Raw genomic sequence first — 15,856 nt, 5'->3', positions numbered from 1 at the left:
CTGCATCTGTATGTGCTGCATCTGTATGCACTGCATCTGTATGCGCTGCATCTGTATGTGCTGTATCTTTATGCACTGACCTTTTCCCCCAGCTTTCTCCTCTGTGGCTCCTCTGTTCTTAGCTTTGAAAGTGACTTGGGATCTTGGCTTAATGCAGTCTTTGCTGCCCTGTGGTTAGAACTGGTTGTGACTGGCCCGCTCCTTCCTGGAAGCTGCCTTTCTGTCCCCACTTTGTTACACTGACCTTTGTGAAGATTCCCTTCTGTGTGGGGCACTGTAGTAGCTCCTACTTCCACTCTCCCATCCCACTGTGCCCTCCGCAGGCTTAGCCTTCTCAAGGCTGAGCTGAGGACTTCCCTGTGAAGGTCTCTGCTTGTGTTACTCCTCATCCAGGAGTAGTGTCTATGTGTTGGCTATCAGCTTTAAGTCTAAGTCTTTAGCTCCAAACATCATCATCCACCACCACCATCATCACCATCATCATCATCATCACCAACATCATCATCATCAACATCATCAACAACATCAACAACATCATCATCATCATCATCATCAACATCATCATCAACTTTTAAAACCTCAGTCACACCAACTTCTCTCTTTCTTCCTTTTCATTTTTAATCAGAGCCTTGGACATTGGACATCTTTTTCTATTTCAACCAATTCTCTTCCTTGTAACGTTTCTGTTGCTCTTTCTCCAGCAATCCATGTCTTTAATTCTGCAATTTCTTTTATGATATAGATCAAAGTCTCCTTACCAAAACTTTCTGATAAGTTCCCTGTCTTTTCTGTCCTCCCCTCAATTCCCTTCAGTCTGTGTTCCTTCAGTATGCATGCTTATCAGATACATTAAGCCTTTAATACCTGTCTTCTCTCCCCCTGGCTCTTTCTTTCCTGTCCTGAGGGTTGGATTGTGGGCTTCATGTATGCTAGTTAAATGCTTGTCTATCTTTTGATGTGGGACAGCACCTCACTAAGTGGCCCAGGCTTCTGTTGAACTCCTCTGTGCCCCAGTGTGCCCTCCACTTGAGATTCTCCATCCTCAGCATTAGTTCCATGCCACAAAACTGGCTGCTTTCATGATCTCCACATTTCATTTTCTTCAATAGAGTACTTGTTTATGGGAAAAGTGGAATAAATGTTATAATTCTCAGGAAAGTATCAGATTTGAAGAAATAAACAAGGCATGCTAAGGATTTAGTTAAAAACAAAAACAAAACCCAACAACAGTGAGCTACTATACTCATGAACTCAGAGAGGCTATCTGCACAGCACCAAGTGCACCAGCACAGCCCTGTGGGTAAGGTTGGGACTCAGGATACCCCATCCTTCCCGAGGAGCTACAGGCTATTATGTTTGCTGAGAGGGGAGCCATATTCCTCAGTGGTGTAGCCACTGGCAAGCTCTGAGTGAGTAACCCCCACTCACATCCATGCAAGCAACCCTAGTTAAAATGCAGGGGGAGGCAGGGGCATAGGGGGCCATGAAGGCAGGAGTGGGGGATAAGGAAGGGGTTTGGCAGGAATGGGGGGATAAGGGAGGTGACGCAGGGCATCTGCATCAGAGAACATTACATACAGGCATCAAACCGGAGAAGAGTACACACACCCAGGAGGGCATCTAGCAATCTCCAGTGGCTAAAAAGGGTGACACGGAGTTCTTTTAGAGATTGTGACTAAAACAGGCTATTTCATGTCAAAGGCCACTCACACATTAAGCCAACAGAATGCTAACCGACAGCATTTTAACTTACCGGGGAGAATGTTTTCCCGCTTTCTACAATTGGTCGATATCCAGTGCATCGGCATAAATTCCCTGATTAATAATGAATCAGGTCTTAAGGTCTTATATAGAGATAGATTACAGATGTATACACAGTGTTTTCAGCAAAATACACAAATTATCTTTGGTCTGAAACTCAGCAAGATGCTTTGAAAAAACACTTCCCTTGGAGATATTCTTCAAATAAGAGGTCGTTTGATTACAATTTTTTTTTTCCTGAAACAGTAGAGAAACCTTCACATTTCCCAACCAACTCTTCTTGCCTTATCCCAGGCCTAGACCCTAAACAGAACGCCCATTATCCTCATGACTTTGTCAGAGCCCTGGAATGAGCAGTTTTTCTTTCCCGTCATGATTAGCAGCCTCACTACAGACCTAGAGCAATCGAGTCAGTAGATCACAAACCAACAAACGCTTTCTCTTCATAATGATCTCAGGTATTGTGTCATGGTAATGGAAGGCTGACAGACACAGGGACAGTACTCCAAGGTCCTGGCTCTGTTCTCCTGGGGAATACTTGAGGCAGAGCTGTTCTACATTGCCCAGATCCTGTAACAGGTGTGCTGGGTCACTTAGGAATCTACCTTAGTATACTTGTTGGATTGTAAGTTCTTGGAGAAGCAAGATTGCCTTGAATGTTCTTGCATCCACTGGGAAATCACAGTCTGTATTTGGGAAGTAGCTGATAGTGTTCAATCAGGCAATATTTCCAAAATATGGCTGGAAGTATGAGGGAAAGTACTGTCCTTACAAAAGCATATGTATCCAGGCACGATTGGTGCATACCTCTGACTGAAGCATGCAGGAGGCAGAGGCAGGCAGGTCTGTGGATTCCAGGCCAGCCTGGTCTATACAGGGAGGTTCAGGCCAGCCAGGGGCTATGTAATGAGATCCTGTCTCAAAATTTTTGTATTATGCAATTTTTACAAACAGTTTGAATGAAGAGGTCTTAATAACACAAGGAGATTCTCACACTGTTGAAATCATACGTAGCTAAGCACACACAAAACAGATTCAAGAACTGAAACTAAACAAATAATACCCATCTCTGGGCCGAAAAGGTGGACAAAGCAGTGATATATTTGGACAGTGGTTGTCTGTCAGTAGGAGGCTTATACATGAGTTTTTCTGTGCCTTTTAATTTTTTGGGGGGGGCATCTTCACAATAGAACATTATTTTTATACTCATAAGTACACTTCAAATTATTATGTTTCACTACAGTTTCACAAGTTTGGAGCAATGTGTGTGTGGACTGGGCAGGCTTACACACTCAGCAGAACACTGTGTGGAGTGTGGGTTCTGTGTGAATGCCTTCCTGATTACAGAACAGGGGTAGCTCAGGAAGAATCTGCATATATACACAAGAAGGGCAACAGCTCTAAGATGGTTCTTTTTGGTAAGGGGGAAAGAAAAGCAGAAAGGATGTAAAGTCAGAATTTTATTGTGGAACTGAGACAAAATGTTAAGAATACAGGAGGCACAGGTTAGAAAGCTTGGGCAGCAGAGAATGCCTTCCTTCATAAAGAGACAGAAAGCAGACGTTGAGATCCAGTGCTTGCCAGGATCAGGGTGTTTGTTTTGGGCTGCATAATCATCCTGAAGTCTACAATGCCAGAAAAGAGACCCAAAGGAGGACATGACCACTGGTAGGCTGCTTCTGCCTCCATGGACGGCCCCACCCCTGCCCACATCTGACACTAACTGGATTTGGGAGGCTATTTGCAACAATAAGAGGAGGACATAAGTTAGGAAGGGGGCGAGGGCATGGGGGTGGGAGGCGGGGAACAGAAAGGAGGTGGGGAGGGTGGGTATAATCAGTACACATTGTATAAACATAAAACTTTTACATAATAGAAAATACTAAAACATTGGCGTGTCTACATTTTATAATACTATACAGTCAATAGGATGCATATGTATTTAACTATGTAAAAAATGTTCAGGATAATTACACCAAATACACTCTCAAGCTGTTTATCTAGTGTAAGATGATCTGCCTTGTGCCTAGTTTCTGCCCGTTCTCTCACCCTCAGTGCTGAGGAGAGCATGCCTTCATGAATCTGCTCCTATCTGCCTGACTGCTACACTCCCCTCCCTTCCCCCAACTAACCCCCTTTACTAGATCTGTTGCATAGCGTAATTTCTCAGGCAGAAGCCTTGGCATGGGTCCATCAGGCACCCCCTTGCGGTACTATATTTCACAACATAGGGATATCCATCTTTAGTTCCCTAAGCATTGCTTGCCAAAGCCTCACCTCCAAGAGCCTCCGTGATCTGATCAGGTGTCGGCTCCGGGTGGTTCCTGAGCAGTGTGTAGATGGACATCACCATCCCAGGGCTGCAGAAGCCACACTGGGTGCCGTGACACTTGGCAAGTCGTTCCTGAGAGACAAAGGCACACCATCAGTGCAGCAGACCTCTGGCCTTCTTGTCGTGCATGTTAGCAAACAGTGCATGGACCAAGCTTGTTGAAAATAACTACAGGAGAATGCTTGTCCCTGGAGGAAGACGACTGATTTATTGAAGCCAGGTGCAATTTTGTAATTTTGCTAACAAAACAAAGTGGTAGGCTTAGTAGCAGGTATTACTCAAGACCCTTCCTTATCTATAGATCCAGGTTCTCCATCTGTGAAACAGAAAGTATAACTTGAGAAAGAAAATGACCTGGAGTTATCCTCATGCCGTGTTTGTTTGTTTGTTTCAAAAATGAACATTTATTTCCTGTTGTTGGGCTAGTCATGTTTCTAAATCATGCGCATCCATCTTACACGGTGAAAACAGTGGGGAAAGGCAATTTATTTGTTCAGTGTAAAAACCCAAAGCCAGCAAGCTGCAAATGGAGGCAGGACTGTCAGTCCAGCCTGTCATCACTTCTCATTCAGCTGGCTGGCTGGAGTGTGATTCTAGTGTTCTCAGATGACCATCTCCCCGCAAACTTCACGGCGACTATAACGAAAGCCAAATCCCCTGTAAGCGGCTCCAGAGAACAGACAGATATTATTTTTGTGCTGGGGGGACAATATGGCTGTGTTGGATTTATTGCTGCATTGGCAGTTATCTCTGCTGTGGCATGTATCCTTGGCTGTGGAACCTGCTGGTGTGTTTAACGCTTGGCTTTCCTGGGGAGACAAACCTGTACATTTTCTTGGGGAGACAGATAGACCTAAGCATTTTCTTTTCCAATTTTCATTGTAGCTTTGCTACTATTGCAAATATAATATATACAAACAAAAGACATCTTAAATACATCTAGTTTAATTGAGCTGTGGGTATGTTTAAAGACAATGGGCGGAATCCCTGCATAGTTAAAAGAGGCTTTTGCAACCCAGGCCAAGCCTGCTCCAGGGCAATCACTAAACAAATGTGACTCTCATCCCAGAAAGACCCCAGGAAGTTAAATCTACTCAGCACAGAAGGAAGCCTGTATATGTAGAGTGATGAGAGGTGAATACTGGGTACCATCCACAGAACATGGCTGTTTGAGCCCATGGCTGAATGATTTGACCACGTCTCTGTTGAGGGTAGTAGACAGTCAAGGAAGCTTTCATGTTACAGCTATAACCTTTCAAGGAAGGAGTCCTAAGGCAGAGACTCTTCATTTTTCTCCATCTACACTCTGCCCTTGAAACTCCCCCAGCGAAATTTCCTGCTCAAGCATAAGAAAATAACACTGCCTCTTCTTTGACAAGCCTTGTAAATGTGAGCAGCCAGTCTTTGGCATTTTAACTGTGACAGGCATTTGGGAGATGTTGCTGGAGTACACACACACACACACACACACACACACACACACACACACACACGTCTGAACTCTCATTAGCATCCCATACTTTGCAATAGTGAGAATTGAGGAAGCCTATTTTCTACAAGCTTCAGTTTTCTCCTTCATTTTCTCCTTGAGTCAGACAGCTCTTGTCTTTGAGTTACCGGTAAGAATGAAGGTCTCTTGGGTTAAGTAAGATGTCTTACAGTCAAGGACAGCATCTTGAAGAGATCTCTGAAGAAGATTCCTAGCTATGAATCATGGATACTCAGAACACTAGAATGCAAAAGCATGAAGGCTTTCAAGCCTGGAGATCTCAGGAGAATGGCTTATGGACCATGCCTGTACCACCATCCGCCCCCATCACAGGCTCTTACCTGCACTGGGTGAACCCTCTTTTTGATGCTTCCCACACCTTCCACTGTGGTAATGGCTGCTCCATGAAGCCAGCAGATGGGCACCAGGCATGCTGTTGCTGGGTAGTGGCTGTGATGGGCTTATGTAAAGAGAACACACTGAAATCACGAGAAACGGGTGATAAAACTCGGTGAGTTAGTTCAGCCTAGGAGGATGGCAGGGCTATATTTCCCCAACCACGGAGAAGATGACTTGTACAACCATGGACTTCTGGACATACCTAAGAAGGAACTTGGCTACGCCAGGCAGAGGAAGCAGAAGAGAAACACTTCCATGTTGGGTTCCTAAGTGATCTTCCTTCATCTATTCTTATATATAGTTGTTCTCCTTTTAGGGCAAGTAAGGAAGTGTTTCTCTTTGCCCTCTGAATGCCTCAGCCCGACACAAAGAACTACAGGTAACCAACGAATGCCAAGAGAGGGAGAAATAGACTTTCCCAGCGAAGAGCACACTGATCTGTTATCCAACACCACATGGTCAGGCCTGAAAACATACATACCAGTCACATTACACAGACGAAACAGGCGATTTTTAGGATTTCATATGTATATATTTTTCCTTACTGCCTTTATTCCTTTTTGGTTTAGCATGTGGTATGTGTGTTTGTGTGTGTGTGTTTGCGTGTGTATGTTTGTGAGTGTGTGTGGGGGGGGGGAGAGAAAGAGAGAGAGAGAGAGAGAGAGGGAGAGAGAGAACATACATACATATAACAGTAATTAACAAGAAAGGAGACCATAAATTTGAAAGCAAGCAAAGAGAGGCATATGAGAAGGGGTTTGGAGGGAGGAAAGGGAAGTAGAAAATGATGTAATTATAATATAATCTCAAAAATAAAGTAAAATAAAATAAAAGTGCCCCATAGGTTCATGTCTTGAGCTCGTGTCCCCAGCTGCCTGTGTTCCTTTGCAGGGCTATGATGGGGGTTGAGTGGTGAAAGCAGGTAGGAAAGTGTGCTTCTGAAGGTGACAGCCCAGCACCCAGTTTCATCGGTCGCCTCTGCTTCCTGATCCACCATGAAGTGAACTCAGCCTCTTGTTCCTATGCCACAGAGGTGCTGTGCTTCATTCCTCACTCCCAGGACAGAGGTTTCTGGAACTCTGGCCCCAAATAAAAATTTTTTTCTGTGAGTTGTCCCTGATATATGTCTTGGACACAGTGATGAAAAGTTCAAAAAGTTCAAAAGCAAAGGAACTTTTTTTTTTTTTTTTTTTTTTTTTAACAGCAACAGAGAACAAACCCTGGAGAGCTTGTAACATAGGCCAAATAAGTCCTGCTGAGCAGAACATTTGTGGGAAGGAGATGGAGGTGAGAAAGTAAATGTTTTGGGTTCAGACTCCATCTTAGAGATCCTGGTCTAAGGTTAAATTCAGTTTAGCTAATAGGCCGGTACCCAGAACCGGTTTCCAGGTTACCCTCCAGTAAAACCTATGTCTAACACCAGGTTCCAGGTTATTCCCCAACAAATCTGCACCGCCAGGTTACAAGCCCACCCCTGACACTTCACTTCCTAACAACTACCAATCAGGAGAAAAACAGAAGTTATGTTTATGGTTTGGCTCCCAGAACTAGTAAATTATATTAAAGGCCATATTGACCCCTGTAAGAAATTGGTTCTAATGCTGTCTCAATTCAATTTGGCTCCCAAAGGCTGCGTTCCCAGACACTGAAGATAGATTTAATTGGTAGTAAAGAACGGCCATGCAGCCAGTGGCTAGGCTGGTAGACTGAGATGGGACCTCGGGATTTGCATGGGCTAAGAACAGGGTTGGGGATTCCGGGTAGGGGTGGGAGGAAAGGAGGCAGAGATTGCCATGACGGGGAAGAAGAATGACCAGACCTCAAGACCCATCAACATGTGAGAATCAGGGAAAGTGGCCACACTGGATGTTATCTCTGGGATACTGGAGGGGAGTGTTTGCTAGCTGCAGGAAAGATGAGAAGTGTTCAGCCTTTAAGCTAGCAAAGGCATATTTAAAATTAACCGGTGTGTGTGTGTGTGTGTGTCTTTCATTCACTAATCCAGAGGGCTCTGGTGGGCGGTTGGGCATGTGACCTGTCAGGAGCACAGAGCAGCTAGCCAATAATACTGCTACAGGCCCCCCAATCAGATGTGTACTAGACTAGATACCTATTTCTTGCCTCTTTAAATACTTGCCTAAAATTGGACTTGGGGGTCCCCTCCCGTTCTTCTGTGTCAGAGACTGTGGTGTGGCCCAAGCTCAAGTGTGAATAAAGAGACCCTAATTAATTACATCAGGTTTGGCTCCTTGGTGGTCTTTTTGGGGTTCGTGAAGGTTTGAAGGTGTAACAGAGGCAGGGTGAGCATGCTAGAAACTTGGAGACAGGAGTGAGTAGTGTGTAGGTACAGGAAAAGTGGAACCTTCCCAGGGAAGCCTCCTTGTCCTTCCCAGATGTGCCCAGAGCATAGACAGGCAGTGCAAAGGATACTAGATCTTCTTGGTCTTTGGATTATATCTCGACACCATCACAGTGCAGGCCCCGCAGCCTCCTGTTCCACAGCTGTACTTAGTGCCTGTGAGATGGACTGGAAGGGAGGGAGTCAAGGAAAAGGGACTCAGGTCGATTTTGTTGTTACTTCCTTGGGTGCTGATAACAAACAGTGTGTTTTATTGGTCATAGCTGCCTGCTAAAATGATCGGTTCAAGTTGCTACTTACATCTGAGCTCATTGATGAGGAGGGACCGTTCAAGAGCCACAACTGCTCCCTGAAAAGTGGGTCCCAGAGTGTTTCTGAGCATAAGAATTTCCAGTTCAGTTAGAAAGATAGTGAAATCGTGTTTGGGAGCCAGCACAGTGGCAGGCAGAGAGCTCACCTCCTGAAGCCGTGCGTTCCATCCTCAGCACCCAAAACAGCATTGAACAATCATAGAGAACTAGCAGGCAACAGGCATTGTGATTTATACTTATCATTATTAATATATGGGAGGCTGAGGCAGGAGGATTACCGGGAGTTTGAGGACAACCTGGGTAACAGAGGGGAATCTTGGGTAGCCTGGAATGCATGGAGAGACTGTTTCACAAGAACAAAACCAAGAAAGGCAATGGTGTGGCCCTCCTAGTGGGTGTAAGGCAGTGTCTGCAGTCGATGCAGAGGTTTCTGCAGGGAACCACACGTATATTTTCCCCGAGTAAGACATGTAGACTACACAAGCATCCTGTCAGCAGCTCAGGGTGTGCACCCAGATGCAATGTGAGAAAGCTCATGGGTCTCTGCAGAACCCAGAGCTGTGGGCAATGGGAAATGGATCCAGGGACCGTCACTTCTATGGATGCTATAGAAAGAAGTTTGTGTAAAATTTGGAAAAAACCCTCCCAGGATGCTTAATTTTCTCCGGTACAGCAAAATATGCTTTCACTTTCTTACGGAACTAGAAAGCATCAGTGTAAGGGCTGGCGATACAGCACAGCAGAGGATCGTTTGTCTAGCGTATGTGCAGCCTTGGGTTCAACAAAGAATAATAATCATGACTGACTCCCGAGCCAGTGCTATCAAGATCGCTTTGTAAGGGGCTTGCAGATTTTCTCAAAGAAAGAACAAATGTTGTATGCAAATTCTCTTCTTTAGGCGCATCCAGGAACCTACCAGAGTTGGCTTGGGGCCTTTTCTGGGTGCAGCTTAAAAGGATCTTGGGTGGAGTCCATAATTGGTGTGGGCTAAGTTAAGAATAATTTTCTTCCTGGAAGTTGCTGCCCTTAATGAGGTGTTGCAATCAGGATACTTTCTAGTTTTTGGAATAATTGGCCGAGGCCTTTGCAGCCTTCCCCAGAAGGCTTTGCACACCAGATGCTGCCCTTAAATTCTGAGTGACAGGAACTCGGGGCTTCTTACAGGTCCTTTGAGGCAGAGGACTGAAGGTGATGTGAGCCAGGCCTTACTTACAGTGCTCTACTGTGCAGGGCACAGTCCTTTTAAATTTCAAGTCAAGGAGTCCAAATGCTATCTGGCTCAAAGATTCCTCAGTGCCGCCGAGATAGCCAACCCTGTGGTGTGCTCAGAAGTTGTCTTGGATTAATGGGCAGACATCGTGCACAGGGAACACGCCATCAGACCTGGTCCTTTAAGGTTCTCATTGCTTGTCTGTTCTTCATTTTCTGTCATATCTCTCCATCCTCACCTTCAGCTCTTTACATATGCCAACAAAAACCTTTTTTTATTTCCCCCAAACCACGACGCCCCCGGGCCCCTGTTGTTGTTTGGAATACCCTTGGCTCCAACACTTTAGTTTTTTTCTGAAAAGTTGTCCTCAAACCTTGTCTCATCTGATCCCTCTCCCTCCTCATGTCTGCCTGGGCATCCTTTCCTGTGCTCCACAACATGGCTGTCATCACTTCCTGTGTGCCTGGTGCAGCAGTCCATCACTTTCTGTGCAGCAGTCCCCTTCACTATGATATGGCTAGAGGCAGTGTCTATCTAGCTTCTGAATACTTAGTGCTTAATAAAATTTGCTATTCGAATAAATATATATAAATGGTGGGTTTATTTGTTTGTTCATTCTTAAGATAGGGAGGCTCTCTTGTGGTCCAGGCTGGCCTCAAATTCACTGCGTAGTTGGGGATGATCTTGAATTTCTGATTCTTCTGCCTCTCCCTTCGGCATGCTGGGATTCTGATTATACACTATCACCCTTGGTGTATGTGATGTCAGGGATTGAAGCCAAGGCTTCCTGATTGCCAGGCAAGTTCTCTACCAACTAATGTATATCCACAGCCTCCCAAATGAAGAGGAATTATTTTAAAAATCACAGGGCTGGCTGCGCTGTGAAGGACAAGTGTTTGGGAATGCTCTGAGAGATTCGTGTAGATGGTTTATCCCAGAGCTAAGACCTTAGAGAGATGAACACTTGTTAACATTCTGCACCCTCTGCTGGGAACCTGGGGGTGAGGTGTTTTATCTGGTGTTGATTGTGGCCATGGTCACCTGGGCATCTGCGTTTTCATCTCACTCTTGATAGTGCTTCATTTTAGGAAGTCTAGAGAAGGCATGGTAGGGGGTGTGTGGGTTTCAGAGCTGATTTTAAAGGGAAGGCAGTGATGGGATTTGCTGACCAATGGTGAGATCTTGCAGTGGGGCACAGGGGAGATGGTGGGATGGGAGGAGGATTTAGATTGTGTGGACTGTGAGTGGAACGGAACTTAGGCCTGTGGCCCTCATCTCCTCACTGGGAGGGGGCTGTAACATGATAATGTAGGGAGTCAGGTTGTAAGGCTTAAGTATTGGGAGGGAGTCTGGAGAGAAAAGTCAGACACCAGGGACGGGCTATTTCTAGAACACTCTTGTCAAGGTAAGACTCGGGGAGTGACAAAGTGTTATTTTAGAAGTGTTAATTGGGATGTAGAGAGACAGAGGGAGGCAGGATAGCATTATCTTGTTCACCGCTGGCTTCCTAGTGCCTGTCACAAAGCTCAGCGTGTGTGTGTGCCCACATGGAGGCCTGAGGCCAACCTGGTGTCATCACTCTGGTGCAGTCAACAATAATTTTTGATAATTTTTTCCCCCGATCTCTCACTACTCTAAATTAGACAAGTAGGCTCAGCTGGCTAGTCAGTGAGAACCAGAGATCTGATGCCTCTGCCTCCCCAGCGGGCCACACCTGCCTTTTCTATTGCAGGTCCTGGGGTTGAACTCATGTCTTTGTCCTTGCAAGACAAATACATTACCACAACTGTGTTGTCTGCCTAGTCCCAGTGAGCACTTAATTTTAACTTAAAAAATTATTATAGTCTCCTGGGAAGTTACAGAATAGGACAGACAACCCTTTATTTTCATTACGCAGCTCTCCTCAGTTGATGACATCCAGATGACACACACTCTCTCTCCCCTACCAGATGTGTGGGGAGGGCGGGAAGGCAAAACCCAAGAGCTTAGCATTGGTGCTGTAACTCGAGCACAGCACTTACATGCACTTCTGTGCTTGTGTGTGCAGTTCTATGCAAGCTTGTATGAGATTGTGTAAGCTCGGGCACGAACACCAGTGAGTGCTAACCTCACACCGTCACACCCAAACATGCGTTTGCCTAGAGAGTCTAAATCATCACTGGGGAGAATATGGGCTCGGAAGCCAGGAAGTTGTTTCTAGAGTCCCAGTCTGGTGCTGGGGGTGTGCGCGTTGTTTTTTGTTTTTGTTGTTGTTGGTTTTCTTGTTTTGTTTTGCTCGGGTAAAAATACAGTAAACATGAATCCACACGTCTGTGTCTGAACTCCGACCGGTCTCCGTTGGACCCAGAGGGAACGCAGGGGGCTTTCCTTTCATTCTTTTTTTTTTTCTTTTTCTTTTTTCTTGCTTTTGGTTTTCTTTGAGACAGGGTTTCTCTGTATAGCCCTGGCTGTCCTGGAATTCATTCTTTAGACCAGGCTGGCCTCCAACTCAGAAATTCTCCTGCCTCTGCCTTCCAAGTGCTAGGATTAAAGGCTTGCACCATCACTGCCCGGCCTTTCCTTTCATTCTTATAAAAAAAAGATTTATTTTTGTTATTTTGATTTATGTGTATATATGAATATTCCGTCTTTCCCTTCTTTCCCCTGTCTGTCTGTCTGTCTGTCTATGGTGTGTGTTGTCTGCCAAGACCTAAAGAGGGCATGGGGTTCCCCTGGTGCTAGAGGTGTGAGTTGTGAGGTGGTCATGGGCTGTCATGTGGGTGTTGCGAACTGAACTCAGTTCCTCTGTAAGGACAATACATCCTCACCACTGAGTCCCGTCCCCCACCCCGCCCTTCTGAGGGTTTTTAGCAGTTTACTGCCCATTACAGTTAAAGGATACGAACTTTCCTGGTGTAGAACAGTAGATTCTTTTCAGGGTCAGGATTCTTTTCTATGACCTATATTGTGAAACAAGGGTTGCAGGAAGAGGCCACCATTGGTTACAGCAATCCAATCCTTTGTTTGGAGGACATGTTTATAATGTGGGTAACTTTACAGAACTCTCTTAATGATTCTTGGAACCAAAGGTCTGAAGAAACAGTGTCGTTTTATTTCGATGTCTGAATTTTCTATCATCTATGATAAACATTTACCTGGAAAGGACCAGGTGGGAAGAGATAGACAGAGAAGACTTGGATAACTCATAGTCATAGGACAGTGTAGAATTAAGTTAGCCAGAGAGGAGGCTTCCAGACCAGGACTTTGCATCTCCACTCTATATGAATGTGAGGGAAAGCCATATGGCCCTCATCAGGGCTCCACCCTCACCGGGGCGCCAGGTGTTTCTTGGCAGAAAGGAGAGGCAGCTTTCCCCAGGCCCGGGAGGAACCCAGCCAGCATCTTTGCTGGGGCAACCAGGCAAGATGGGGAAATCAAATTAGAATGTAGCTGACCTGGAAGCAGAGTAGCAGGGAACCCAGACACAGAGGGCACTGTCCTCTGGGCTGCTTTGTGCAGAGAATATAAGACCTTGTATTCTCATTGCACTTGAGCAAGGCAAACGGGGCACTGAGTCCTTCACTCCACCTCTCACATATCCAACTCTCCCAAAGTCCTCAGAAGTTTACCAATGTAGAGATCAGCCCAACATCCAAACTCTAGACTCTGTCTGTCTGCCTCTCCATCTCTGTCTCTGTCTGTGTGTGTGTGGGGGGGTGGTAGTGGGGGGAGCTAAGAGAAGAGGTATTACAGAGGCAGAGAATCAGGATATTGGCAGGCAGGGGATAACAACACCTATCATCTCTGTCCCAGGATCAAGGCCTGGTGACACTCAAGGCTTGGATTTCCGGCTCCAGCCTTCCTGGTAAACGCTGTACTTTCAGTCCTCCTGTCCGCAGGCCTGCTATAGCCACACGGGTTCACTGCTGTCCCAGGTTGCACCAGTTTCAGGCCCAAAGAGCACAGACTATGATGGGTTCCAGAAGAAGGGAGAGATCAAAGCCTGCCAACTACAACCCGATGGTGAGCAGTCAGCATTCCCAGCTGTGTGAAAAAGATCTCGGGAACTGTGTGGAAAACAACTCTCTTCTTACTAAGCACACGAAGTGGGAGCGAGGCCTTCACTAATCACCAACTCGAGAGTGCACACAGCACAGAGACAACCCCAGGAGAGTAGCAAAGCTCAGGGGTCAGACTGTAGTAAGCACCTGATGCCAGATATGGCTAAGTCAGAGAAAAGCACCTGGCATTCCACCAGCTGTGGGGGATGCTGTCTGTGCTGGACTTCGGAAAACCACCAGGCAGGACCTATGGAATGGCCCTGCTGTGATCTCACAGCCTCTCACCAGCTCTGACGAGGAGTCGGAAGGATATTCATGCTGTTTCTGTTTTTTTTGTTTGTTTGTTTTTGTTTTTGTTTTTGTTTTTTTTGAGGGAGAACTTGGGAGAATTGAAAGGTACCTGTGTCCCCATTACTAGGACAAGCCCATGAAAGACCAGCACACTCTGGAAAGCCATGCACTGATAAAGTAATTTTTTTTTCACAGAGGAGCGCCCCAAGACCAGCTCAGTGTCACAGAAACAAAGCAAACAAAAGGGGTCTGCACCTTATACCACTGTTCTCAAATTCAGAATCCAGATGTGCAGGCACACAAACGCCACATATGTCTCAAGGAGACACCCGCATCTCTAAGTGGGTATGTGAAAAGTAGGTGGGAAGATATGGGTTTGAGAGGCACAAAAAAAGACAAAGAGCCCCAACAGAAGCCACACCTTGGGGAGTCTGTGGGGTGATGGGCCCTAGTGGACACTGTGCTTCAGTCAAACTGAGTCCCTGGGTCTAAACAAATGAGCCAGTCGTGGCACCACACCATCTTCAGGCTTGTGTAGATTGCCCCCACTCCCTTTTGACATTTTCATAATTTGTCCTAGAAATAAGGAGGCAGTCCTGTTCTGCCTCCAGGGTGACGGTCTGGCTGAGGGGTTGCTATCAATTGAGAGTCGTGTGTGGTTTTCTTCCTGTCTCTCTCCTGTTAAAGGGGCATTAGCCAACTGAGGTGGGGCGCATTTCCAGGTGGGGCGCATTTCCAACAGGCGCAGAAGGAATGACCCGTCAGCCGCTCATCCCTGCAGCGTGCTGCTGGCCTTGTCTGAATTCACGCTTGCACCGCGCGGCAAATACCAGGTTCTTTTTCTTACTGTTTCCAATGAGAGAAGGAAAAGCAAGCAGACATCCCACATTTGCATATTTGATACCAAAAAGGGAGTTAACAATCCATGTTTAAGATTGTGCCACTGCTAAAAACTAGGAGATGTACCTCAGTGAGGAACAGTAAGCCTGACTTTTGCCCTCTGTGAACAAAAAGCCAGGTTAGTCACATCAGAAACTTACCTTTTTTCCATTCACAAAAAAAATCAGCTCGTCAGACTCAGAGACGGAAGGCATGGTGTCAAATGGGAAGCCAGAAGCACAAATCTGAAACAAATGCCCTACCGACAAGGGTATCTGCTCCTTTATCTCAGATAGCAGCACTGTAACTTGGGCACCTGCAGTCCCGGGGATGCCAAGTCGGCGACACAGCCCAACACTGGGGATTTATAGTCAGCCCTGCCTGCCTAGCCCACAAAGGCTTGGCAGCAGCTCCAGCTTCTCTTTCTGGCACGAGTGAGTCAAGAATTCACGTGACGTTTTGAAGTCTAAAACTGGTTTGTCAATGTTGGGTTTAGACTCCGGGGTTCAATTATGAAAATCGAGTTTCAGGTGGATGATTACGATTCCACGTACAAAACGAACCCGCCTGTAAATCGGTACCTTGCCGTCTACACCAGCGAGAGTGATTCCAGTCTCCCGTTTTTCTTGTATTTAATTACAAGGGCAGAGTCTTTCATGAATGTGATGAAAGACAGCAAATGCATGTTTATTTTTTTTATTAATTCATTTTATGTGGTTAACTCATTTATGCTATTAATTCATTTTGTGTGGGTATTTTGTACGCATGCCTGTGTTCCACAGGTG

General features: G+C 45.9%; 1 protein-coding gene across 2 annotated transcripts in view; it reads right to left on the bottom strand.

Moving 5' to 3' along the window:
• Window positions 1-15,465, bottom strand: part of LOC110290283 (aldehyde oxidase 4) — a 60,698-nt gene extending 45,233 nt beyond the window's left edge. The window contains exons 1-6 of one of the 2 annotated variants that reach the window (XM_021156806.1): window positions 15,233-15,465; window positions 12,743-12,800; window positions 8,412-8,508; window positions 5,924-6,032; window positions 4,039-4,165; window positions 1,754-1,815 (exon numbers count right to left, since the gene is read on the bottom strand). In XM_021156806.1, the coding sequence (XP_021012465.1) occupies window positions 1,754-1,815; window positions 4,039-4,165; window positions 5,924-6,032; window positions 8,412-8,508; window positions 12,743-12,800; window positions 15,233-15,286 (507 nt within the window). In that variant the 5' untranslated portion in view covers window positions 15,287-15,465. The remainder of the gene's footprint in view (window positions 1-1,753; window positions 1,816-4,038; window positions 4,166-5,923; window positions 6,033-8,411; window positions 8,509-12,742; window positions 12,801-15,232) is intronic. The other variant, XM_021156816.1, reaches the window with a different exon arrangement.
• Between the last annotated feature and the right edge of the window lie 391 nt (window positions 15,466-15,856).

The sequence above is a fragment of the Mus caroli genome, chromosome 1 (genome assembly GCF_900094665.2).
Source record: "Mus caroli chromosome 1, CAROLI_EIJ_v1.1, whole genome shotgun sequence".
NCBI classification, from domain to species: domain Eukaryota; kingdom Metazoa; phylum Chordata; class Mammalia; order Rodentia; family Muridae; genus Mus; species Mus caroli.
The sequence above is the reverse complement of the archived record's forward strand: the minus strand, read 5'-3'. Positions and strand labels throughout refer to the sequence as shown.